The sequence below is a fragment of the Lutra lutra genome, chromosome 2, assembly GCF_902655055.1.
Source record: "Lutra lutra chromosome 2, mLutLut1.2, whole genome shotgun sequence".
Lineage (NCBI taxonomy): Eukaryota > Metazoa > Chordata > Mammalia > Carnivora > Mustelidae > Lutra > Lutra lutra.
In genome coordinates, this window is record NC_062279.1 from 201,657,581 (window position 1) to 201,674,025 (window position 16,445).

At 38.3% G+C, this 16,445-nt stretch overlaps 1 protein-coding gene across 2 annotated transcripts in view; it reads left to right on the forward strand.

Annotated features, from left to right (window-relative positions):
- Nucleotides 1–16,445, forward strand: part of LOC125094402 (alpha-fetoprotein-like) — a 44,839-nt gene that overhangs the window by 5,417 nt on the left and 22,977 nt on the right. For both annotated transcript variants that reach the window (XM_047719986.1, XM_047719987.1), the window contains 4 exons: nt 3,764–3,896; nt 6,876–6,973; nt 7,993–8,122; nt 14,200–14,414. In XM_047719986.1, coding sequence (XP_047575942.1) covers nt 3,764–3,896; nt 6,876–6,973; nt 7,993–8,122; nt 14,200–14,414 — 576 coding nt within the window. The remainder of the gene's footprint in view (nt 1–3,763; nt 3,897–6,875; nt 6,974–7,992; nt 8,123–14,199; nt 14,415–16,445) is intronic.

The window sequence follows — 16,445 nt, forward strand, 5'->3', positions numbered from 1 at the left end:
TGTTTATTTGACAGAGAGAGATCACAAGTAGACAGAGAGGCAGGCAGAGAGAGAGAGAGAGAGAGAGGGGGAAGCAGGCTCCCCGCTGAGCAGAGAGCCCGATGCGGGACTCGATCCCAGGACCCTGAGATCATGACCTGAGCTGAAAGCAGCGGCTTAACCCACTGAGCCACCCAGGCGCCCCAGAACCCGACTTTCAATCAAGCATGACCCTATGTTACCTTACAATAGGGACAGTCCATTTTTTAAATGGCTCTAATTATCAGAAAGCTTTTCCTTATACAAAGTTAAACTTTCGAGATTTGAAATTAGATTAGATCATATTGAATATCTTCTAAGGAAACTGTTACTATAGCACAAAAATTAACTCTTAATTCAGCATACACAATAAAGAACAGAGGTATTGAATGGCTTTGGTGAAATTTCATATTGACCAAGAATTTTGCCTTATGTTGGGAGGCAGGTGTATGTTGATAGTATCAGTTCTGCTGTTCTGTTCTGTTTCTACAAGTTGGGCTTGAGAAACTATGCGGATAAAAGCCTGCTGACTAAACTTCCAGGGGTTTGGGGCCCTTTGGTGAGAATGAAGAGCAGCTTTTTTTGGGAAGTACAGACCTACTTTTCTAAGTCGTGTTAATGAATGATGTTCAGTTCCATTATTTGGTCGTTCTTTTCCCTCCATCAATTGTGGATGATTTTTTCCTTTATAGGTTTTAATTTAAAAATTTCTTTTTTCCCATTCTATCTTATTCCTTTATAGGTTTTTAATTTTTTTTTTAAAGATTTTATTTATTTATTTGACAGACAGAGATCACAAGTAGGCACAGAGGCAGGCAGAGAGAGAGAGGAGGAAGCAGGCTCCCTGCAGAGCAGAGAGCCCGATGTAGGGCTTGATCCCAGGACCCTGGGATCATGACCTGAGCTGAAGGCAGAGGCTTAACCCACTGAGCCACCCAGGCGCCCCTCCTTTATAGGTTTTTTAAAAAGCAAAAGTAATAATCCCAGGATAAGCGAACTTTAGTGTGATAGCAAATAACCTCTAATTTAAGCAGCTCAATATAACAAAAGTTTTTTTTTTTTTTTCTTCTCCCACTCGTGCTATCTGTCCAGCATAGACTGTAGTATAGGAGGTCTCCTTATCATCGTCACTTAGGGACTTAGGTTGACAAAGACACCATCTCAACCCTTGCTTCTTTGATTACTATGGCAAGGGAAGGGGACACTAGTAAATCATGCACTGCTTCTTAAGCTTGTTTAGAAACAACATTCATCATATCTTCTCATACATCATTAACCAGCAAGTCACACTGTCAGACCTCACCTCACGAGGAGGGGTGCGAATGCGCAATCCTACCATTTGCCTGAAGGGAGGGGAGTTGGAAATCTCTGATAAACAACTCTAATGGCCACCACCTCAGTGGTCATCCACCCACAAGAAAATATTTTGTACTTTTAACCGAAAGGAAATGTTACCACAGGATTGCTACACACTAGTTGTTAGATAAAGTCTCTGTTAATGTTTGGTTAGTGCTTCAGGTCTTCTGCAAATCTCTTGTCTTTTGTTATGGCACCACCATTCCCTATCTGGTCAGAGAGTAGCAAGAAATACTCTTCTGATGAAGTCACATATGGGTATTGACCCCAGAAACTCTAGTCACCTTCATAGATGGGATTTTCTCTTTTAGACTCTGCAGCACTCAGGGATTTCTATTAAAATATTTTTAACATTTCTTGGCTATTTGTCATGAGATATAATTTAATTGTTCCAGGGAAGGCGATAGTAACAATTTTTCTTTTGAATTCAGTGGTTTCTGCACCTGTATCCTTCTCTGGGATCCCGAAAGGACTTGGAGTTAGGTCCCAAAGGAGCAGGCATACAGATATGTATTGTATGTATTGTCCAAGGAACAGGGGAGTGGGGGAAAGTTAAAACATGAACCAAGTCCCTATTCTATCAATTCCTCCATTATCCTTTCAGTGTTGAAAACCTGATTTTCTGAGGTCACCATTTTTCTGGTAATATTGGCCTACTTTACAAATACTACATATTAAACTTGCATTAGGGATAGTACTATGATCATTAGGATGGACTAAGCTATGCTGCGGTTGCAAGGAAATCCTAAATTTGTGAATAAATCCTAAAATCCTAAATTTTGGCTGAATTCAGTAAAGATTTATTTCTTTTTCATATCATAGTCTAAATTGGGTCATTCCCTTTGGTGACTCTTGAAGAGTCTGGCTCCTCGTTGAATCCTGGGCATGATTTTTTTTTCCCAGGCCTGACAATAGGCAATTATGGATGACAGGCCTCCGTGGGGCAAGCTGCCCTTCCCACAGCAGAATGGGGCAAAACACATGTCAGTCTCTGAAGGAGCTTCATCAAGGGCTCAGTCCTCCCCCGATACCCACCATGTTTTCGTGCATAGCTTCATTCCTAGCCCAGGGGCCTCTGCTGAGACTTCCTAATTGGGGGAATGGAGGGAGAAGCTTGGACATACTTCTATGCACTTTGGCTCAGCACTCAGGGCTTTCCCACTCCTGGCCTTTTCCCCTCTCCTTCCCCCTGCCCCAGGGTCCTTGAAACCACAGGAGCCTTTTGTGTGGGAACCTTCAGGAGGAAGCCATCCCCAAGTCTGTAGTGCTCTACTGGGTCCTCAGCTGGTCAGGACCCTGGGGGGCAAGTGGACAGGGGGAGAGGGTGGGCAGTCGACACTCTCTCCAGTTTAACCTCTTGCTCATATTATCCTAGTAAGTGACTAAAGTCTTGAGTGTTTCTTTCATTTTGTTTTCATTGGCTACTCTGACACTTGGCCTCTCATCGCTCTCTAACTGGCCTCAGCTCCTGACAATTCTCCTCCAAGGGGTAACTCGAGATTGCAGGATGTTCCCATCTCTGTATTATCTGGAACCTGTGTTTCCCAGGTCACTGAGAAACAGAAAAAGAGCAGGAAATGTGCAGAGACATTAATAGCCACACCTCAAAGTGGTGTGGAGGACATTCATTCATTCAGGACATTTTATCATCCAGAACTCAGTAACATGTTCTCAACCTAACTGCAGGGGAGTCTGGAAAAGGAGTGTCCCTGTGCCCACAGGAAAAGAAAATGGGTTTCTGTGAGCCTTGAGCCAGTTTTTGCCTGTAATGTCATCTTGTTCAGTATTTTTGCATGTGGGTCTGTGGGGTATTTTGAGCAAGCTTTGCAAAAGTAGGAGGAAATATGTATTATAAGTGAAAGGCAGACCTGATGTCTAGGCTCTATGAGTGTGAGGAATGAATGAACTAGAGAGGAAAAGAAAGACAGAGGACTTAGTCTCAGACCAAAATATTGAGGGGCACATCTTGGAGAACAATGACAGAAGTTCTAGAAAAAACTTCTGGATGTTCTTGAGAGGAGATCATCCTCTCCCCTAATAGCTTCTAAATTTTATCCTCCTGCACCCGCTGCACAATCCCGTGTTTATAATTCAGATTGGACTACTGAACTTCCTTTCTTATGTAGAAAGGACAAGTTTTAGTTACTTTTTCTTTCCCTACCAGCCTGGAAGTTAGGGTTGTTCACTTCATGGGCATTCAGTGAACGTCTGACTACACAGTGATCTGTTCAGAGTGACATGAGCGTGCGATGTGTTTACGTATCACGCTACCCCATCTCTTTTACCATGAGATTCTAGAAGTTCAGGTCCACAAAACTGGATGAAGAAACAATGTTGGCACATGTTCTTGAATTCTAAATTACACAACTATGTATTTGCCAAATTACAGGTACATTTATGAAACGTCTCGAAAGCATCCGTTCGTGTACGGACCCACAATTCTGACTATGTCTGCTTGCTATGAAACAGCTACCCAGTCATGCTGTCAAGAAAGAAATAAAACTGAATGCCTCCAGATAAAGGTAAAATATTCATATGTCAACTGTTATTTAGAATCTTGCTCTGCAGAGTATGGACTGTGGACCTGTAACAGCACAGGCCATGGAGAGCATTGGAAATGCAGAATCTGAGGCTCTTCTCCAGACCTACTAAATAAGACGTTATTGTAATGAGATACTGAGGCAATTCATATTGTTATTATAATTTGAAAAGTGTGATTTAGCATAGACATTACTTCATCATATATATCTAATATTCAAGTTATTATTGTTGCATATCAAAACACCCCAAAATTTATTAATTCAAGCCAACAACAATCATTTCACTAGCTCTCATGATTTCCGTGGGTCAGGAGTTCAGGAAGGGCTCATCTGGGTAGTTCTGGCTCATGCTCTTTCTTGTGGTTGCAGTCAGATAATGGCTGGCTCTAGGACTCTGGGGGACTGAAGCTCCTGGGGGCTAGTTCAACATTGCTTTCTTCTCATAGAATCTCAGGGCCTCTCCATGTGGTCTCTCTGCCTTGGCTATAGCTTGGGCTTCCTCACAGCATGGTAGCTTCAGGGCAGCTGGATTGCTTACGTATGGCCAAAGTCTTCAAGAATGCATTCTAGTTTTATGGCCTTTTTATGAGCTAGCCTCAGAAATTACTTCTGTCACAGGCTGTTGGTTGAAACACTATAAAACCATGGGGCACCTGGGTGGTGATCTCAGGGTCCTGGGATGGAGCCCCGCATCGGGATCTCTCCTCAGCAGGGAGCCTGCTTCCTCCTCTCTCTCTCTGCCTGCCTCTCTGCCTCCTTGTGATCTCTGTCTGTCAAATAAATAAATAAAATCTTAAAAAAAACACTATAAAACCTCACTGGTTGGAAAGGGTTAGTATATATACTATGCTTCTTGATGGGAAGATTGTCGAAGTCTCATTGTAAGAAGATAGAAACTATAGCTTCAGCCGTCTTTGGAAAATACAATCTATCACATTTAACTTTAACCATGTAGCCTTTTCTCTTTCACTGAAGAGACATAAATCAGTGATTAGTTCTATGATTAAAGTACTTTTCATGCATGTTCATTAAAGGTTTTAAATACCAACATAAAATGACCATTTTTAGAGAGGGCACCAGGTGAATTTTCCAAAGGTTGTCCTGAAATGAGTAGTAGTTTGATGATCATTTTGATGAATCCCTCAAGACTAAATGCAAAGCCCTCAAAACTAAATACTGTTTTCTTTGATCTTCTCAGTGCAGATTTATCTCATATTCTCCAAAACCCCTATTTCTCTATTCCTCCAAACCTATTTTTCCTATTGAGGTCCTCAGCATCTACCTTGAGTAAGAAATTAATGTATCTAAAGAGCTTCTGGCATATGCTCAGTACTCAATAATTATAGCTATTATCATTAAAGATATCATTATTATATATGTGTGTGTATATATATAGATATATAACCTCCCTCTCCATTTGTCCCCTGGTGACTGCTTCAGAAGTCAATTCTGAATTCCTAAGCAGGAGAGTCTTTTTTTTTTTTTTCCTTTTAGGTTTGTGTTAATTAAAAACAGAAAAACAAATGATCATGCTGACTTATATCTCATTACTTCACACTTCTGAAGAATGAAACTCTTTGTGAAGGTTAACTTTTTTTAAAGTAACTTGTGCTTACTCTTTTAAGTTACAAAGTTTTCTTATTCTCAACCCTTCTCAGTGGAGAATTTCCCTTAATGTATAATATGCCCTTATAAAGTTAGCCAAGAGTTCTTCCCTCTCCTACCCAACTTTATGATCTCTACAGTATTGCTGCTTCCAGGATGCCTATTCCTAATAGTTCTTGCTTCTTTCTCAGAGAAAATAACATAACCAAGTGTATAAAAATTGTGCCTATGATCAGAGAACGTGGTTTATGAGTTAAGTCTTCAGAGGCTCTTGAAGAAGTAGACAACTTGTTTGTACTAGATTTTAAATGAGTATACTATAACAAAATCAGGATTAAAGTAATAATTATATTTAATTAATTATAAAATATAATTAGGTATATTAATAATAATTACTAAATTAAAATTTAATTATTGTGCTAGTTTTGTGGTTTGAATATTGCCTTTGTATATATTTTTTGACTTATTCTTAAAAATAGCACTGTAAGGTACAATTAGCCAAAGTAAAAATAACCTATGGTCATTATAGAGTTTTAAGTCAAAATATAGAGCTGTTCCGAGATTTTAAAATATTACTAATATTCCCAGTACACAGAGATACCAATTTTAGTGTATTTCCTTTTATTCATTTTTCCATTCACAGATTTTATTTTGTACATTTTCGTGATCACACTGAATATATAGTTTTGATTCGAGATTTAAACATGCCTACTTTTTATTGGAAGTATACAACTTGTCAGAATTAATGTGCTATTATTTATTTTACCATCACTCTATTGAGACATTTTATTTGTCTCCAAAATTTTGCCATCATAACAAAACATGCATGTTCTTCTTTTTGCATAATTATGTTTTTATTTATGTAGAAGAATTTATTCACAATAGTTTCCAAAGTAAAAATCCTGGATTAAAAACTATGACTATATTGGGGGAGGGTGACTTCACTAATGTATTTCGCAAAACTGGAGCATGTATTGTAGATAAGCAATAGAAAACATGTCCAAGATGACAGCTAGTAACTTGAATAAAAACAAATACAACTGTAAGATATCATTGAAATTTATTCTTGTGGCTCTCTGGACTTTTGTTTCCTCGATTTCATGTATTTTTATTCCAAAAATTTGAGGTTTTAGAGGAAGTGGTCTCTGGGAAGTAAGATGCTATTTTATAAAACAAAGAAACAAACAAAACAAACCACATTGTGCTTTTGCATTTGGTCTCTTTAAAATAAGAAATAAAGATTTTCTAATTTTGAGGGGATAAACAATTTTTATTTTTCTTTCTTGTTTACTAATGACAAGAGTGATTTTTCTGTTACAACCACATTTCTTTGATGAGTTGTTTTTCTAATTACAGCTAGAACCCATCAAAAAATACGTTAAAGAAATATCTTTGAGGCATCACCATTTGTGTGAAATTGGGATTAAGTTCAAGCACCAAGTAGCAAAAGCAGTGTAAGTTACTGATTGAGAGACGTGAACCCTGCGGCTGTTGGGTCACCCCATTTGATCAAACTCATTTGAAAAATCATTTTTCTTTCATTTAATAATATCTCTCAATGCAAACCTGGTTCCTTTCTGCACACGAATGCTACCTGCCTGCTCAACAGGGCACACATCTCTGGGCTTGAAACCGCACAATCCTCATCTCTACCCAATGTCTCCTGCCTCAGTTTCTCCCATCTGCTCAGATCCCTAATCTCTGTGTTAGTGCACAAAAGATTCTGTACATGAATATGTAAGCACTTAATTGTTCCACATGACAAAGGCTCGCAGACCAAGTGTATTCTTTTCTCTGGGAAGGTAGGAAAGGTTTTGGCTCCCCATGTTATGCAGAACAGACAAACCTAGTGGTGTTTTTTGCATAGGGCTGGAAGAATGTGGAATGAGGAGAATTTGATGTTACTCAGTGTGCCTCTTTCCTGGCCCAGATTATATTTCTGTCCAAGTTTGCCTGTGAAGGGATGTGTCCTTCCTTCTGTCACCTTCTTGCCCAGTCTGGGACAGCACTGGGCTGGATGGAAGCTTCGCACTGTTTATAAGGCAGGCCCGTTTTCCTTATTGTTGGAGAAATTTGGAGGATGTTGTTCGGTTGTCAATGGGAGAAGCGAGGGAGACCCAAGACTCTTAGAATTATTGTCTTTATGATGAAGAATTTTACTTGGAGAGTCAGGTCAGATAAATTTTCAAATTACCCATTAAAACAACTCAGCTTCATTAAGTGATCATTTCAATATTGAAAAGTTTGAATATTTTGCATAATTATGAATTGAATGGCATTTGTTTTGTGATTTAGATCTTGGTGTGGCTCTGAGTGTTATCCTCGAAGAAATAGGAGGCATTTAAAATATACTCTCTTTCTCCTACATCTGCAAATGCGTTTCTATTATTTTGGTTACCCAATGAACTAGAACTGATTTTAGAAAGGTTTGAATTCAAAATATGGTTAAAGAAGTACTTACTTTTCTTTTCAGGGAATTGGTTCTGCTGACTAAAAAACTACCAGAAGGTAACTTCTCTGAAATTGCCAGGCTGGCTGTGGATACACAAAATCTACATCAGGCCTGTTGCGAAGGAGACGTCGTCACATGTGTACTCGGCAGGGTGAGAGCCTCTCCTTTCTTAAAACTCACTTCAGCCTTGAAAACACTTGCAATTCTTTTTTTTTTTTTTTTTTTTTTAAGATTTTATGTATTTGACAAAGGAGGGCAGCACAAGCAGGGGGAGGGGAAGAGGGAGAAGCAGGCTCCCCGCTGAGCAGGTGTTCCCAACATGGGGCTCAATTCCAGGAACCTGGGATGGTGACTTCAGCTAAAGACAGATGCTTAACCGGCTGAGCCACCTATGTGTCCCCAAACTTGCAATTCTTAAGGGAAGGTGACCATGGTACGGAATGAATCTAAAATAAAGTCATGAGCATTTCTTAATCTTACGAGTAGAATAATCAGTAATGTCTCCCGTCTTGTCTTGTCCCAGCTCAGGCAATGATTTTCTTTCTCCTTCTCCCCTCCCTCCCCATTTTTCTCCCTCCATTCCTCCTTTCTTTCCTTTCTTCCTTACTTATCCTGTCTTTCTTCACTTTGTTCTGTTATTCTTTAATTTTTAGAGTTGACCTCTAATTTCCTTCCAAGTTTATATTTCACTCACCTTCGAATCCCAAGCAAGTCCCCAAACTGCAACCCAGATCCCCAGGCCACTTCAGCCTGGAAGAAAAAAAGAAGCATAAAGACAAAGATGTGGGCCTGGGGTTTGGGGTCATGAACACCACAGAATTCACCTTCCCCTCATCCAAGTGTAAGTTCTCTAAATTCCAGAGAAGGAAAAATAGTAACTGTCAAAAACCTGATGAAGCTTTAGTAAATCACAGGTTACAAGTCATGTTCCTACCCATTCTGCAAGTTAGAAAATTGATAATTGTCATCATGATAAATAAAACCCAGGGACAAAGAAGGACTAGTATCATAATTTCATGGGGATGTCCATGACTCTTATGGACAGAAGCCCCCACCTTCAGCTATTTTAGTCCCATTCCATGAAAGATTAAGGGATATGACTAACTATGGGAATGAAAACAGAAAGTCATCACACAGACACTCAGTCTAGACGGATTCTACATCCCCAACTATTTACTTTGCTGGAACAGAGTTGGGGTCGGACCACAGCTCTTCTTTGGTCCCTCTTGTGGTTGTCAAGTCAGTGACACACTCAGTCTCACCGTTGAGAAGGGTAGGCATGGCCAGTGCCCCTTCCTACCTGGAGATGGACAGTATAATGTCTTTGAGCTTTTCTCTGTATGGCAGGAATCCCAACTAGTGCTGGAAGGAGCAGTCCCCTATATACTTAGAAGAAGTCCTGGCTTTTCAGGACAGGCTATTAGAATGTTATTTGTGTGAAGATTAGGTAAACTTGGGGAAAAGTAAAGAGAAAATGGGGGCCTGACTGACTCAATCATAATTGAAACAAAACAAAGCAAAATCTCTAATATCCTTTAGCACATAAACAATACCTATGCCCGCAACTCCATTTAAAATCCTACACCATGTCAGGAACCCCAGAACAATCATTAATGATTTCATTGTGTTGGCTAGTATTCACAAACAATATAAAATAACTATAAATGATTCTAGCATTCCTGTCTTGGCCCAGACTTTCATGGAAACAGGTTTAAAGTTGCGGATTTGAGAAAGATACTGTGTATGTGTTAAGAGATTTTTCATTCTTATTTTAGAGTTTTTTTAAGAAAGATTTTATTTATTTATTTATTTATTTATTTATTTATTTAAGAGAGAGCATGCACATGAAGTGGGGTATAGAGGGAGAATCTCAAGCAGACTCTGCGGTGAGCACAGAGCCCAATAAGAGGTTGGATCTCATGACCCTGAGATCATGAGCTGCACCAAAATCAAGAGTCCCACACTTAACCAGCTGAGTCACCCAGGTGTCCTGAGGTGGTTTTGTTTTTTATTAGGATGGATTCTTTTTTTTTTTTTTAAAGATTTTATTTATTTATTTGACAGAGAGAAATCACAAGTAGGCAGAGAGGCAGGCAGAGAGAGAGGAGGAAGCAGGCTCCCTGCTGAGCAGAAAGCCCGATGTGGGGCTTGAACCCAGGACCTGGGATCATGACCTGAGCGGAAGGCAGCGGCTTAACCCACTGAGCCACCCAGGTGCCCCTATTAGGATGGATTCTTAACATTAGTAAATGTTCTTTGTTTTCTTAGGGTCACCATTTGACTTCCATATAACTTATTCATTGGTGAATCATATTAAAAGACTTAATTTTTAACCATCTTTAGACTGCTTATACCCATCTCATTTTGCTATATTTCTGGATTTTATATATACATAATTTTCAAATTTTTGCATTTGTGTTTACATGAACTTTCAGGTTTTGCTATTCAGTTATGCTACCTTCCAAAAATTGCACTGTTTTTCCTTTCAAAATCTCTGAAATAATGTAACAGTATTGAGAATGGCTTGTTTTGTGAAGGTTTGAAAGAACTTGTCCATGAAACTGGAGCAGGGATTGAGACAGAAACCAGTGGGACAGTTTTCCATTTCTTTTGCTATAGATTTATTTTGACATTTTTCAGTCCATCCTCACTAATTATTAATTCAGTGCTTGTGAATTCACCTGTTTCCAACATTTATCCGTAACCCCCAAGTCAATCCTCATGGCACTTTGTGGGTTGCCCGTGGACTTGGGCACGCTCAGAACAGTGGAGAATTTGGGTTGCTTGACACCCATATTCCCAGCTGGGAGGGAACATGGCAAGGCTCTGCCTTCTTGTTTTAGCTCTCGTACTGTAAATAAGTATACTTTCTGCAGTCTAGTGCCACGTTTTCCACATTTTTGTTTTTTTGTTGGTGAGTTAGCTGTTTGAAATGGCCCCCAAGCATAGTCCTAGGGTGCTCTCTGGGGTTCCTAAACACAGAAAAGCCATGATATGCTTTATGGAGAAAATAATGAGTTAGACGTATTAGTTCAACATTAATAAATCAATAATATATATTAAATAAGGGGTCTTTAAAAAGAAACACACATACCACAAGGTTGGGTCTTGATCTGTTGATGACACAAATGTGACCAGAAACTTGCAAGGAACTAATCCTGGATTACCCTAGGGCTGAAGAGTCAGTATTCACAAATTCAGTGAATTTATAACTATTGTGATTAATGAGCATCAACTGCACCATTTTTTGGTCAGATTTTATAATACACATTTTTAAAATAAAGTCTCCTTTATCAGCATTTTCTCATTTAGGTATTGAGTTCTAAATAATAATATTATTATTTGATAATTAAAAACATAAAGTATGTAATTATGCTTCCTTTTCTCCTTGTATTTGCATATTCTCCTTTATTTAATTAGCCTTGGAAAGATCCTATTTAATGTTTTGGTCTTCTCCAAGGCAAAGTTCTTGGATTTATTTATTAATTTATTAATAAATAAATATTAATATTAATTTATTAATTTATTAATACTAGGTTTCTACTTTTAATTTTATTAGTTCTCTCAGGTTTGTTTAACTGGTTTTTTTTTTTGTTGTTATAAACATAATTGTTTAGTGGACATCCATCAATTTGATACCCAACACAAGGACTAAAACATTCCCAGTCATTTATATTATAATTGTAAATTTCCATTATTGTTCATGCTTTCTGTTCAGCTGTTTTTATTTCAGTTGTTTGGGTTGACTTCTTAGTTTTTTGTACTGTTTCTTTTTTAATAACATTGTTAACCATTGTGGTTTCAGTTGAACTATCATTTCTTTAATACACTGTATTCTACTATTTATTTATTTATTCATTAAAAAAGTTTTAATTCCTGTATCGTTAACATAATGTTATGTCAGTTTCAGGTCTTCAATGTACTGATGCAGCAGTTCTGTGCATTGCTCAGTGCTCATTATGAGAAGCACATCCTTTCTACTGTTTATTTTTCATATTGGTTTAATTCTCTTATTATTAGAGTATTCCTCCTAATGCTTTTAGGAATGGTGTATGGATGATATGCCTTTGAATGGTGTGTCCTGGAAAGTTTCCTAAACACTTATCAGTGCTTATATCATTCCATGTGAGGCTTCACAATATCACACCCAATTCAAGAAGCACACAATCTTTATAATACATGTCAATTTTTAATACCAAATGTGCAAATTAATAGGGCTTATCAGTCTGTTATATCACTCAGTCAACATCATTCAATTTTATGTTGTAGGGTTCTCTTTTTTTTTTACTTCAAGACACTATTACACCAATATTCTAGGGTTGTATAATAATTGTTATAGTACAAAACTTGAAAATGATTTCTACATGTCAGCCACTAATTCTAAGCATTTCACTTTTATTCAAGAAATACTTTTATAGTACTTAAGCTGGGCCAGGCTCTTTTCTTTGTTCCTAATAATTATTAATATGCTTTGTTCCCACAACCTTAGGAAGTATTACTTTAACCCCATGTTATTGATGAGGAAAATCGAGGCATCAAGAGACAAAGCAGCTTGCCTAGGTCACAAAGGTGGGAAGTAGCGAAGTCAAGATTAGAACTCAGGAAGTCTGACTTCAGAGCCAAAGCTGTCAACCACTGCACTCATTTATTTTTCCAGTGATGATGGCAAAGGTGTGTCTAGAAGATGATAGTGGTGGGAGAAGTTTTTCATTTACCTGGGATATCTGTATTCTCACAATTTCTTTCATCAATTTTCTTCCCGTCTTCTACTACCCTTTAAAAATTGATATTCCCAATTGATCTGTTCTTGGCCTTTTCCTTTTTTATTTTACACATATACTCTGAGATGAATGGCCTTTGGTTTCAAGAGTAGAATTCAGTGGTTCATCACTTACGCTCATCACAAGTGCCTTCTTTAATAACCCATCATCCTCCTAGCCCATTCTCCACCCATCTCCCCTCCATCAACCCTCAAAATGAAGTTTGTTTTATGGTTTGCCTCTCTTTTCCCCCCCTCTGTTTATCTGTTTCATTTCTTAAATTCCACACATGAGTGAAATCATGTGGTACTTGTCTTTCTCTGACTGACTAATTTCTTTTAGCATAATACCCTCTAGTTCCATCCATGTTGTTACAAATGACAAGATTTCATTCTTTTGATGACTGAGTAATATTCCGTTGCATATATACCACCTCTCTTTAGCCATTCATCAGTCAGTGGACACTGGGCTGCTTCCACAGTTCAGCTGTAGTAAATAATGCTACTGTGAATGTTGGGGTGCATGAGCCCCTTCGAGTTAGTATATTTGTATTCTTTGGGTAAAAAAATACATAGAAGTGCACTTGCCGGATGGTAGGGTGGTGCTATTTTTAACTTTCTGAAGAAGCTCCACACTGTTTTCCAGAGTAAGCCCCATCCATCATTTCTCAACTACAGTTTCTCAGTAATCCCCAAATATCCTATATACCATTTCCTCAAATACATCATTTAATCTCACTTCCAGGATTTTCTTATATATAAAGATGAATAATTTTGGAATGTTCTTCTTCATTAGTTTCCAAGTAACTTTTATTTGTCCTTCAGGACTAAATTGTTTAACATCTTCACTCTGACCTCCAGCCACCCTGGATTGCCAATCTTTTTTCTTTCAAAGTATCACATATGCACTTCTCCTACAACTTTTCCTACAACTTCTGTTATACTGCATTGCAATAGTTAATTATTTTCTTCTCCAATTAGATTGTGAGTTTCTTAAGTATAGAAATTAAGTTTTTCACACACATGTAATTATTTGTGTATGTGTGTATAAGTAAATATGTTAAATATGTAAGCATAATAGTAATATTATAGCAATATATGTGGTAAATAGCAGAGAAAAAATGTTTTCCACACTGGAATCCTAAAACAGTAACAACAATAGCAGGACAATAAAACTCTGCATTATATCTTGTGGGGCTAACCATGGAAACAATACTATAGTCTGTCTCCCCTTCAGTTCCTTAAGAGATGAGAAAGGAGCTTGTGACCCTTGAGTGAGGTCAAATAGAGAAGCCTTCTTTATTAGAGCGAGTCACTAGATACATGACTTTTTGGTCTCTCACTCAGTTTCCCAAAGATAAAGCGATAGAAGATGTCAAGTTTTTCTCTGGTTTTCTGGTAATAACAATAAAAATAAACAAGTGCAGAATGAGGTCATCAAACACCAAACTCTTTTTGATGTTTCGTAGAGCCAGCTTATGAACTATACCTGCTCCAAACAGCTGAGCCTCTCCAGCAAAATCAGTCCGTGCTGTGCACAGCCGGCGCCATTCCGAGGGGAGTGCGTGATCAGCTCAGAAAACGAGCAGAAGCCTCATCTTGCATCCTTGCCACTCAGCAGATTTACAGAAGACCGATCTGTGTGTGAACAATTCTCCCACGAGCCAGATGATTTCCTGCAAGAGTAATACAGATTTTTGTAAAATCTTCACAATGGAATACAATATTTATGGATTTGGGGGAAGGGTTGTAGACTTGAATGATGACAGAGGCTAGCCCATAAACATAAATGGTGACTCAGATTGTTCAGGAGGAGATGCTTGGTGGAGTCGAACCTACTTACACTGCCCCAGCCACTGGTTAGCATATGGGAATGCAGGCTTGGGCTGGTTGGGTCTACTGCGTTTTTATTTTATTTTATTTTTTAAATTTAAATTCAATTAATTAACATATAAATGTACTATTAGTTTCAGAGGTAGAGGTCAGTGATTCATCAGTCTTCTATAACACCCAGTGCTCATCACATCATGTGTCCTCCTTAAAGTCCCTCACCCAACTAACCCATCCCCCCATTCCCCTCCCCTCCAGCTACCCTCAAGTGTGTTTTCTATGATTAAGAGTCTCTTATGGTTTGTCTCCCTTTCTGATTTCATCTTAGAGATTATTTTTCTTTCCCTTTTCCTATGATCCTCTGTTTTATTTTTCTTAAATTCCACATAGGAATGAGATCATATGATAATTGTCTTTCTCTGATTGACTTATTTCGCTTAGAATAATACCCGCTAATTCCATCCATGTTGTTGCAAATGGCAAGTAGTATTCGACTGTGTGTGCGTGTGTGTGTGTGTGTGTATCACATATATATCCATTCATCTGTTGATGGACAGCTGGGCTCTTTCCACAGTTTGGCTATTGTGGACATTGATGCTGTAAACATTGGGGTGCAGGTTCCCCTTCGGGTAACTATGTTTGTATGCTTGGAGTAAATACTTAGTAGTGCAATTGCTGGGTCGTAGGGTCTACTGCATTTTTTTTTTAAGATTTTATTTATTTATTTGAGAGAGAGACAGTAAGAGAGAGCATGAAAGGGGAGGTCAGAGGGTGAAGCAGACTCCCCTTAGAGCTGGGAGCCCGATGTGGGACTCGATCCTGGGACTCCAGGATCATGACCTGAGCTTAAGGCAGTTGCTTAACCAACTGAGCCACCCACATGCCCGGCTCTACTGCATTTTGAAAGAAGCTGGAAGCTGCTTGATTTTTAAGTGTTGACAACTAATACAGAATTTTTAAAAACACAGTGAGAGATCAAGTGTTTGCAAACTTTGCTCCAAGGTATTCATCCCTAAGGAGGGCTTCAGATTGGTAGACCTGGTGAGCGCTTCTATTCTAATTAATTTAATACCTATTATGAAAGCCGTGGTGTAGCACTTAAAGATTAGATTGATGGAATATTAACATCTCAGGTGTCCATTCCAAAATTCATATTAATTTGTGCAAGACAAACTGATTTCAATATGCAATATTAAAACAATATTGCTGTGTGATTGAAGTATTTCCAAAGTCACTTTGTGAAGCCTTATTTGGAGCAATTAAACTCCAGCAAAGCAAAAGAATTTGAGTTTTCTCCAAAGCTCTTTGTAGAATAACTTGAGCTATATTCTGAAATTACATTTGATATGGCTTATGAAAGTAAATGTGACTGCCTGAACCCACTCATTCCTCAACTTGCATTTGGTACTGGAAAAGTTGATAGGCACAACTTCCGGGTGGAAATCACATTAAGCTATTAGTTGGGAGACCAGAGTTCAAAAGACTAGCTTTGTCATGCATAAACTTTGGAATGTAGGTCAAGCCACTTAATTTCCTTAGGCTCTTGTGTTCCAGCTACTAACTGAGGGGTTGGATAAGATCACTTGGAAGGTGCCTCCTGCTACTCTGTGATTCCTTTGTAAACATTCGAGGGTCCAAATTCTCTTTTTTATGACCCAGAAGAATGTGTACATTATGCTTGAACCACTCAAGCTTCAAAGTTTAGCTGGAAAAGAGGGGAAGATGATGATTTAAGACCTAGCTAGCACTTTCTATCAAAAAAAATTCCAATACTTATAAAATCTAGCCTCCAAGGTGATTGAGAAAAATGTGCTCTCATCCAAACACTGGAAATTAATTTCTCATAAAAGTAAGTTAGTGACCCTGAACCAGAAACTATCAGCTA